The sequence below is a fragment of the Lotus japonicus genome, chromosome 1 (assembly GCF_012489685.1).
Source record: "Lotus japonicus ecotype B-129 chromosome 1, LjGifu_v1.2".
NCBI classification, from domain to species: domain Eukaryota; kingdom Viridiplantae; phylum Streptophyta; class Magnoliopsida; order Fabales; family Fabaceae; genus Lotus; species Lotus japonicus.
In genome coordinates, this window is record NC_080041.1 from 32,073,003 (window position 1) to 32,084,039 (window position 11,037).

Consider the following 11,037-nt stretch of genomic DNA (forward strand, 5'->3'; position numbering starts at 1 on the left):
AAAAAATATTTGCTATTAATTTGTAACGATACTAGTGTTTTTTTTTTACTCGCGCGTTGCACGGGGAATATGTCTATTGTATTTGATACGTCAAATAATACCTTGATTATTAAAAATATATTAAACAACGAATGAAATAGAAGAGTTAGAAATGTTAAGCAAAATAGACATAAAGACTTCTCTTCTAAGCCTGATTGAGATTAATAGGAACTCGTTTCACATTCTTCGTGAATATAAAGACAATAGTACAAATCATAGATACAAGGAATTACCAACATATTAATCTTTAAAAAAATGAATGTGATAGTAGCACAAATCAGGATTATGAAAGATAAATCATAAAGTATGACATTATTGTGTTTATTCCAAGTCATCAAAGTTTGAGTCAATATTGCAGGGTCCTACAAAATCAATTAATAACACAACTTGATATCTTTATAATATCAAGATAATCAATACTCATTTGGTCATTGTTGTGATCTTGCTCAAACAAACTCAATCAGGCCACATATCCCAATAGGCCATAGCCTTGACCGCCCACAAACTTCATCAGTCACATCAACAGTATCACCGCCATACCATTTCAGTGTTAATTTTAAATGAAAAGTTCATTGGTCGAGCTAAAATCATCAAAAAATTTAAAGACACACATTTGACTAAAAGTATCGAAAATTGAGAAACTTCTTCCTCCACTTCCTTCTTCTTCCATCAAATATAAACATAGTTTTTGTTGTTTTCAACTAATACATATTAAATCATCATGCCATATTATGTCTAAAAAAATATCACCTACAAAGGCAACTATCCAACACTTCAAAACTGAGAATTTGTTTCACTTCAGAACAACCTTAAAGAATTCATTCTTGACATTTTTAGACAATTCAATGTCATTACAAGAAGCTCTTCATCTTTGCCAAAATCTAAATCTAAAGGTCATTGTGGCTCATGCTCTTATATCTTCATAAATGAGAGGCCTGCTCCAGCAAAAGAACCTTATGTTTCAAATCAGCAAAGTCATTTTGTATTCATGTTGGCTCATGTTCATTGCCTCTAGAAAAGCATCACGCATTTGAACCAAGATTTGAAGATGGTGGAGAATGAAATGCGAGATTGGTGGGGTGAACTTCTGGTAACATCTTCGAGCTTCAAGCACGTTGAGAAATACGAAAGTTAAGGTTTCTTCTTTTCTGAAATCGTATCAACCAAAAGTAAAATTTGAATAGAGAGAAAATCAAATCTAAGAAAAAAAAAATGGAAGAGGAAGCTCACCAATTTTGCTTATAGAAGGAACCGAATAGTAGTCTGAACTACTATGATCAATTGATCATGTCCATTGTATATATTTTATACTTGGACTACTTTGTTTGATACATCTATGTTGGGAAAGTGATATGAGACCTTTGATGTTTACTCTTATCTGACAATAATAGATAAGGGAAAATGAAGTTGGATTTAAATTTGTGTGTTTCACTTAAAGAATTGGAGCGTTTTGGTAAAGGAGTGTGCAACTGCTGGACCATCCTATAGTTACATGGTTGATGTAAGAAAAAGAATTGACCATTGAGTACATAAATGGAGATTAATCAACAAAAAACCCAAAGCTAGTGCTGGAATCAATTTCAATTACCAAAGAAAAGAAATAACAAATTGAGAAAGAGAAAAACGTTTTGAGACCCAGATGATATGATTATATACACATCATAAAGTTTGATAATTATAGATAGAATGGAATAATAAGCAAGTATGAGCAAAGGTTTTACCTTGTTAAAAACAGAGAACTCAGTTTTGAAGCGAGTTCAAACAAACTCTTGTATATGTTCATTATCTCCAGGTTCTTGTGCCCGAAACTGATTACATGAGAATGCTAGAATTTCAAGACCTGAATAAAGAAGACCAATTTTTTTAGATAGACAAAGAGACCCCACAATTTGTGAGTTGTTTGAACCTTGAAAACATGAGAAGCTTATTGCTATGTGGTATATATAGCCAAAATCTCGAATCAATCCATAATTAATGACAACAGTAGCAATCATTGTGTCTTATTAGTGATATGCAATTCAGAACTTGAGTTGTTAGAAAACCGAAGAAGAAAATAACTCAACAATGAAAGGGGCACCAACAAAGCAACATATGAGAAGGAAAACAATGACAACAACATAAGGACACAGAACAGAAAACAAACCTTTTGATTTGTATTTCTCATACAATGGGCTCAATTATGTGTAGTTTAAATTAGTGAACCCACTGTAGAGACATCATCAGTTTTGAAACTTAGTGCAAGGGAATTGGCCATCGCAAGTTTCAGGTAAAGGAACAACGAAAGGAACTAAAAGAGCAAATTGACAACAAAAGAAAAGATGATTTAGGATGAGGGTTTGATGGGTATTTTTTTTAAAGAACAACGCAAGTAGGGATATATTTTCCTTAGCCATAGCTATAAGAATAGAAAATCATTCTAACAAATATATCAAAAGAGGATGAGGAAAATAACCTAATTACTCAACAACATTTATGTTAAACACATACACAATTATCAGCACCACATGAAGCAAGTTGCATACTCGAGTGATCTTCCTCATTTTTCGTCCATGTCAACCGGTTCACAGTAGAAGCATATAGGGAGGAGATGATTGATGTAGTATTAGTAAAGAGTAATCTAGGTAAATCTTAGCTAATTAAGGCAACTCTTTTAAAATTTTATGAAAAAATTTCTGTGGAATTTGCTATCTAACAAATTGACACGTGAAATTATTTTTATGAGAATTAATCTGGTGCTTCCACATCACTAAATGAGCCTGATAGAAGTTCTTTTTTTCTAATATATATTAATTGATCCTTTTTTAGTAGGATTTAATTTAATTATTTTTGAATGTTTTTATGACGTTCATGTTTTAATTTATCTTTAAATTATACAATGGTGCTCTTCATTCTCCATGACACGAGTTCAATACTAGTTCATTCTACGAGGAATTAGGTAGGGAAGGTTGGTTGGATGATAAAAAGTAATATTTTATAAATAAATACAGCTTTATATTATCTAGTCATGTCAATAATAAATTTCCACACATTCCAAATTTTTTTGAAAATTTTAAAATGCTTAGTCAAAACCTCTTGCTTCTCTTTTGTGAATAATAAATCAATATAAAATTAGCGAATCATTAGATGAAAAAATCACACAAAAAAAAAAGATGATAAGGTTAAAGTACATTACACTTTTTTTATAAGCCGATTAAATTACATTACATGATATTTTAAGTCCCACCAGTTTTTCATCCACCATAACAACTATATGCAAAGTCCACATTGTTCATTTTACTTATTATTATTAGGACACCAACCAAAACATCTCACAATGCCAAAACTTGTAGCAGCATCACATTCTCCATTTACCAAACTTGTCTATCCTGTCACATGCATGTCACGTGCATCATCATGACCGTTGATCACCAGTCATCACAAAACCACCTCATTATTAAATATCCAACTAAACTTAACCCCTTGAGGCTTCATCTTACGGGCCCGTTCATCAGCCCGTTCCTGCAACCTCCTAATCCTAGGCGCAAGCCCACACACGAAATCCTGCGCCTTCCTCCCCTCACCGTTCAATCCCACCAGCTTCTCCAACCTCCACCGTTCAATCAGATTCTCAAGAATATCAGCGTAATCATTCGCGGTGTACACGCCGGTGCGCTGTGCCACGGCGGCGAAGTGCTCGAACAGCCTTGGATCTTGGCCGTCGTACATGAGGTGCGCCGGCATCGTGATCTTCTTCGCCATCATGTCGCCGATGGCCACCATTGCGCCGTCGGGGTCTACTTCTAGAAGCTTCTCGACAATTCTCGCGTATGCATTCTCGTGACGCTTCTCGTCTGCTGCTATGGTGCCGCATATGCGCGCTAGTACTGGATCGCCGCCTTCCCTTGCGAGACGCGCGGTGTTGCCGTGTGACACGAATGTTGCTCGCTCCTGGAATGATGTGTACACGAAACCCAAATATGGGTTGTTTTCTGTCCCTGGGTCCTGTCCAATGCAAACAAAAATCTAATATCACATTTTTATTAAAAAAATTGAAATTATATTGTTACTGAAAATGTTTCTTGTACATTATTATATTAAAATAACCTTTCAACTTGCTTAATTAGTAGATTTGTTTTACTAGAGATCACAATTATCCATCATGGAGTCAATTGGAGCACAGTGAACTTGCACTAGTGTGAGCATGACATATTCTAGAAGTTACTGGAGAAATATTATGTCAAAATTTTAATTTTAATTTATAATAATTTTTTATGTATTTTTGAATCGATGGATCCTAGATATTAAGTGTGACACAATCACATTTGACTAAAAGTGTGACTGGAGTTTCAACAAGGTGCAGATCACATATATTAAATATTAAATATACATTAGATCAATATGATCTCAGTATACTAGTTTTACATTAATCAATTTTTAACTTATTTTAATAAATGAAAAAAATCTCTAAATGAAAAAAAAAACTTATTTTGTCTGAATTAACATGAATCTCATTTATACATCACGGGTGTTTTAAAGTAAGGTATCCAATCACCAATGACCAATCAGTATAGGCACAATGTTTTTTTTTTTTAAAGCGTATAGGATCAATGTGAATATTTTAAAATTTTCAATAATATTAAGATTTTAAAATTGTCGATATATAACTACCCAACCTACAAAAAATGATCTCAAATCATCTAGAGCAGCAGTCAACTATGGAATACCTTAGTAGTATAACTTAGTTTCAAGCTGCATTGTAATTGTTTTTTAAGCATCACTTGAATTATGACTTATGCAATTCAATTCAATAAATGCAAATAGAAAAATAATTATATAGTAATAAACTTAAAAACTCACCATGCCAGCTTTAATGAGGTACTGCACAGTCTTCTCGATCCTGGTCATATCTACCCGACCAGAAAGATACAAGTAAGTCCTGAGCAAATCCCCATGCCTATTCTCCTCCGCCGTCCAAGCCCGAGTCCACACGGCCCACGGGCTCGGACTCGACCCAATCTCATCGCCGACGCCGTCGAGTTTATTGATCATGCTCTGGTACGTCGGAAGCGCGTCCTCCGTCACCATATCACCGACCAGCACCACAAAATACTCATCCGGCAGCTCCTTCGTCCGCTCCCTGAGTTCCTTCACCTGATCGGTGAACTCGTCAAATGGGAGTGACGAGTCAGGCACAAATTGCTGTGGTTGCCAGCATTCCTCCACGGGCTTCAGAAGGGGGAGGACTGAATCAGTAGCCCAAGACTCCAGGGATTTGAAAATCTCCATCTTTTCTGGTGGCATTGAGTGTGTCTTTCGGGATTTGAGTGGCGCCGGTAAGGCGGAGGCGGCGGACTTGGGTGGTGGGGGGTGGTGGCGGTGTGTTCGGTAGTGGTGGTTGTTTCTTGGTGTCCATGCCAATGGAAGGGTCTTGATGGGGTGGCAGGTTTGAATGTGCATGGTGTTTTGGGTATCAATCTGGCTTGGGGTTTGTTGTACATGTGGAATGATGAATTTAGTGGGGGATATTTGTAGGAAGTTTGATTATGATTAGTCCTTCTTTTGTCAATAAATTTCAGGAATGCCATTACCATGCATGTATTTTATTTTATTAACAACACATTGAAATGAAATTATTTTAATTATTTTTTAGTATAAAATGAAGTTTTAACAAAATGGAAATTTTTTTTAACAAAATGTTTACGAAATAATAAAATAGGAGTTGAGATAATTTTAAAAGTAATTATGCATAGATTATGTAAAAAAACACAGAAATTATATTCTATCATGTTTCATCATTTCATCATATTTTAAATATGTAATTTTTTTAAAAATTACTTGTATATAAAAAATATAAAAATGATAGTTAAATTGTAAATATTTATTCATATACATGATATAATAATTCCCAATCAAATTGATCTAAGCACTAAGCTCGTATATATAATATAATAATAGATTAATCTATATTTAATTGAATTGAATTACACTCCAAGATTCTCATATTGTAATAGATGTCTCCTTTAAGAAGTTATGGGAGTGATTAGTTGTGTGAGGGTTGAAGTTGTGGGAAGGTGGATTGAAAATATAACATTTATGAGAAAATAGGAGGTGCACTCACAGTGTAAACTTGTTTTACACATGCACCCAATTGATTTCCGTCACATCAGTAATTTATTAATTTATTAATTAAAATTAAAAAGATTTATAACAACTTAGTCCTATGCGGCATAATGTGATTGGACGGTATATTGGTTGGATGTATTCTTTTTGAAAGTTGGTTGGATGTATTCACTTCAGAAAGTATCTATCAGGGGAAGAGATAGGTTAATAACGAAAGGGTAGTATCGTCAATGAACAAATGTTATGTGGCATGGAGGGACAGAAATTTCTATTTAAATTAATAGGGGAATATATAAAACAGGGGGTGCTGTGGTTTTGGGGGAGTCAGAGTGATTAGTGAATCCTGTGGATCTATAACTGCTTTTGTGGGCGTGTTTGAATTTTTAAGTGCCACGCATTTAATTATTCATCTATTTCAGTCGATTTTTTCCTTTGCTTTAGGAATTATCGAAACTCTGGTTATACAACCCTTTCATTGTCGTACGCATTTGTTTAAGTTTATTTATTTTTATCTTGGTAAAAAATTAAAAGTTAATCGTCAAATTGGTCCTTATCTTTATATCGCCATCTGAATTAGGCCCTATGCTGGAAAAATTATTGAAAAAACTTATCTTCTTTATAAATCGTTTGGAGCAGGTCCTCGTCGGAGCTCCGATGAGTAATGAAATGACACGCTGACTGGTTTAAAGATGCTTACGTGAATTTTAAAAATAAATTAAAAATTAAATACAAGTCAGATTTATTAATCCAATTAACTAAAATTAAACCTATTATCTACCTAACCCTAATCTAATTAACAAAATCAATTTCCAAGTATCCAAAAAAAAACATGGTGAAGTTAAACATACAAATAATCAAATCCACATCTCCTTATTCATCATCTTCATCTTCTTCATCCCTTCAACCTCTGCCTCTTCCTTTCTTCCACCACACACCTTCTCTAGATCTCTCTTTCTCCCCTTTTTCTTTATGGCTCCAATTGCAAGTTTCTGGCTGGTGGTGGTGGTGGCTCGGTTGTTGGGTTTAGGTGGTGGTGGTGGCTAGGCGTGGTGGCTAGAGGTTGAATGGCGTTCGTGGCGGATAGGGTGGTGATGAACCCATTGTTATAAACCCTTAATGCAGACACAATTAGTGCTAGCCTAGCCGTTCCTGCTGCACAAGCTGGATGCATGTCCTTGGATGAAGTAATTAAACTTGCTTTTACAAGCTTCAAGGTTTATGACTGGGGTTATTCTAGGTGTGCTAGGAGCAAGTTGATGCCAAGCTATATGGAATCGGGAGTTTTCACATTGTTACTTGAGTGAAAATTTTGAAGAATAGGTTTCATCCCGATTTTGATCATTTCTTATGGGTTTTTTCTTTACCATTTTTGGAAATATGTAAATGAATCTAAGTTTAAGATATGTTTAGTTCAAACAAAGTTCTGAATTGTTCACAGGTGAAATTTCTATTTCTAGATCAAGATTTACACAAACTTATGTCAATATAGACATACCAGAAGCAAATGAGCTCATACAATCATTCAAGTAATTTCTAATATTGGAAAATTGACATTCTCCAGTCGAAAAAAGTAAGATGCACGAAAAGTCTTCTCTCGACTCTGCTAGGGTTCCAGCACCGCCAACGAAGGGACAAGGAGCTTTGAAGGGCAGCGACACGTCTGGTTCGGGAGTCACCGACGCTGAGGATGATGATGCGGAAGGGGATGAAGGAGAAGCGGTGAAAAGAAGTGGGTCGCAACCTCTGGAGTGGTGTACCATGTTTATAGATGGAATTTCTGCTTCGGTGGATTATAATCAAATCAGAGCCCTCTTCGCTCAGTTTGGGAGGATAAGGAAGGTATTTGTGCAGCGGAAATGCAAGGCTAGGAGGAGATTCCGGTTTGGTTTGGTCCAATTGTCAAGAGCTCTCGCCGAGACGGAGATGGCGCGTTTCATGGGACCAAGGTTGGCGATTCCCACCTTTCTGTGATGGTGGCACGTTTTCCCTTGAGGGGTGGTTCGACCTCTCCAAACTGTAAGACCCAAGTTTTTAAGCTTATGCTAAGTGAATAAAATCCTATTCACGATTAGGGTTGATGTATCGTGAAGGGAAACCTGAACTAGAGTTTACCAAATGAAATAAATGTATGAAGGAGAAAGTTCAGGAAAAGTCAAAGGATTGTATCGAAGTCGGTAAAAGTTATAGCACGATCGTTACACGCTTTAACCCAGGTCAGAAACCCTAGTATATAGCTAGTTTTTACTTATAGGCACGATGGAAGTTAATTCCAAAAATCTTCAGAGAGATGTTAGAACTCCTCTTTTTCCATATATCACAATCGTTTCGAGGCGAAATTCTAGGATCTACGAACGTCCGATTCCAATCATCGGAAGTTTGCCGAAACCAAAACCCTGGTATTTCAAAACCCTAGAATCACCCGACAATGAAGACTTTTTCTATTCGAAACATCAAATGAAGATTCCACACGCGTACACCCATTTCTCTTGATGATTTCAATCTTTCTTCAGAAGGAAGTTTTCTATTCCGACATTCGATGCAAAAAGCAACTTATCGGGTAAAATAGTTTTACACCGACTTTGCATTAGTTGCCAAAAATACAAGGAGACCTCATTTTAGTTTTGGAATTCTTTCGCCAAAACCTATCTTAGAATTCACGGAGAATGAAGCCGGAAAAATCAGATTCGCGAAACTTTCATTTTACCGCGTTTTGCCAACCTCTATATATAGCCAAGAAAGGAAGAAAAACACAAAAATCTTACCCATTTTCTTCATCAAGGCCGCGAGTTTCACAAGGGAGGGAGAAGAGAAGATTTTGTTCATTTCTTGCTTGATCGTCGATTAATCAGTTGCTACTTCGAGGTTTCGAGGTATAGTCGTTAATCCTTACCTCTGATCGCTTTTTCCATAGCTTTTCTGTAGACTTTTCTGAGCTGATAGTTTTGAGGTTTTTGCAAAACTATCCTGAATATTTCATTTTTGATTCTAAACATCTTCCTTACGTGCCCAAGATCACTTCTGCCGGATTAGTTTTTCCGTTATGTCGCCGAAATTCCGCCGGAATCAATTTATGCCTTAAATACCCATTTTTGGAGTAAAGCTTCAACCTTTAGGCTGAAAACTATCGCCTTAGCTTAGTGCTAGTAGGATTAGTTGTCATAAACGTCGTTGGTGACGTCCCTGCCAAATTTGCTTTTTGCGATTTCAGTTTTGAAATTCTAAGTTAAAAATCATGACCAAAATACCCCTGCGACAGTTTTTGATCCGATAATTTTTCCGAGTTTAGAATACCCTTAGTTACGGCTAATGATAGCATAGGAACCAAGTTTGATCGAAGAAAAATCGAACCCTACAATTACCAAAAGTGGCCGAGCCCTATAGGGGAGGAGGAGGAAAATTCCTTTTTCGAAAACTTGTCCTTTCGCGCTAGAGTATCGTACCTCGGAGTATGTACTACTTCGTGTAACCTTAGTGAGTATTGATAGCTTAGTTTCCGATAGATTTTGATAGATTTCTGTGGTTTTGCTCTAAAGGTGATTTTGAGGAATTCCCTGAGGAACAAGGCTTTGCTTGTGAGGAAGAGCTAGAAGATCATCCTGGAGAATCTTCAGGTGAGGGCTACTCACTGAATCTCTAGTTAATGCTTAGGGTCGATGCTTTCGACATTGTTTACTGTTTAAGCACTTGGTTGTGTTTGATTGGAAAAATGTTTTCTGAGGCTTCGGCTGACAATGTAGATGTTTCATCTACTGAATGTTTTTAGAGTGAATTACATGCTAAGTGCTAATTGGGTAATTTAGGATGTGTGATGCATGCCTTATATGCTAAGTGCTACGTGGTTATTGCATAATATGTTGATATATGATATGTTGGTTGATTGTGCTGAGTTAATTATGCTTTTGCAATGAAATCTGAGTTTCTGAAAAGTGAGAATAGCGGGCAGGTCATGCCGATTTCATTTTGAGAGTTTTGAGAAAGTTTGATAGGACGAATGAGATTCGGACCTTGTTGTGGTGTTTCATGGATCGAGACATTCTCTGGTGTCATTTGGGGATTAGGAGATCCCGAGAACTTATAGGATTTGCGATAAGACTAAAAGGATATTATTTTGTAAAGAAAACTCATAAGACATTAAACAACCTCTAAATCTTCAAATAATGATAACAAACTCGAAAGGAAGCTTCGGATGCAAATCTTAGTTTTGGAAAACGAGAAGTGTCGTCGGATCCAAGTGTTGAGGAGATTGGTAAGTTCTGAGTATGTTGATACTCCTTTGCTCGTTGAGCAGTTTGTTTAGCCATCCAAGGGATGAGCCGAGAAGCTTCACTGAGGCGTGAGACCTTGTGAATGCGTGATACTCCACTGAGGCGTGAGACCTTGTGGAAAGCATGGATCTTCACTGAGGCGTGAGACCTCGTGAACAGCATGAAGCTTCACTGAGGCGTGAGACCTTGTGAATGCGGGATACTCTTGTGCTGTTGGAGCAGCTGTGTTGTTGGGCTATCCTGGGGATAAGTCCGGGAAATTGATAGTTTCCGAGTATGTGATACTCTTTGCTCGTTGAGCAGTTTTGACCATCGGATGGAGATGAGTCGGATGATTTGGAGATCATCATGAGTTATGTGTTGTTGTGAAGAAATGTCTTTTGTCGCAGAATCGACTGTTACCTTAGGGTAAGTTTTTAGAGACATTAATTTAGCTAGAACACGTGGCGACGTGTCGAGTGAGATTCGGAGAAGTTGTTTGACTAATCATCCTGCATTCATGCAACATTAATGAGGTATTAACACAGGACGTACTCTGGACCTCGTCGGTTTCCAAAATGGTCATAAGACCCGGAATGCCGTGTAAGAGCGTTTGTAGACGACTCTTGTAGCAGACCGAAATGGCAGACCTACG

At 36.7% G+C, this 11,037-nt stretch overlaps 1 protein-coding gene across 1 annotated transcript; it reads right to left on the bottom strand.

Moving 5' to 3' along the window:
* Nucleotides 1–3,192: 3,192 nt before the first annotated feature.
* Nucleotides 3,193–5,513, bottom strand: LOC130734417 (stearoyl-[acyl-carrier-protein] 9-desaturase 6, chloroplastic-like). The gene is made up of 2 exons (XM_057586810.1): nt 4,876–5,513; nt 3,193–4,020 (listed from the first exon to the last, which is right to left on the bottom strand). Exons 1-2 carry the CDS (start codon nt 5,473–5,475, stop codon nt 3,454–3,456), a joined length of 1,167 nt encoding a protein of 388 aa, XP_057442793.1. The 5' UTR covers nt 5,476–5,513; the 3' UTR covers nt 3,193–3,453.
* Between the last annotated feature and the right edge of the window lie 5,524 nt (nt 5,514–11,037).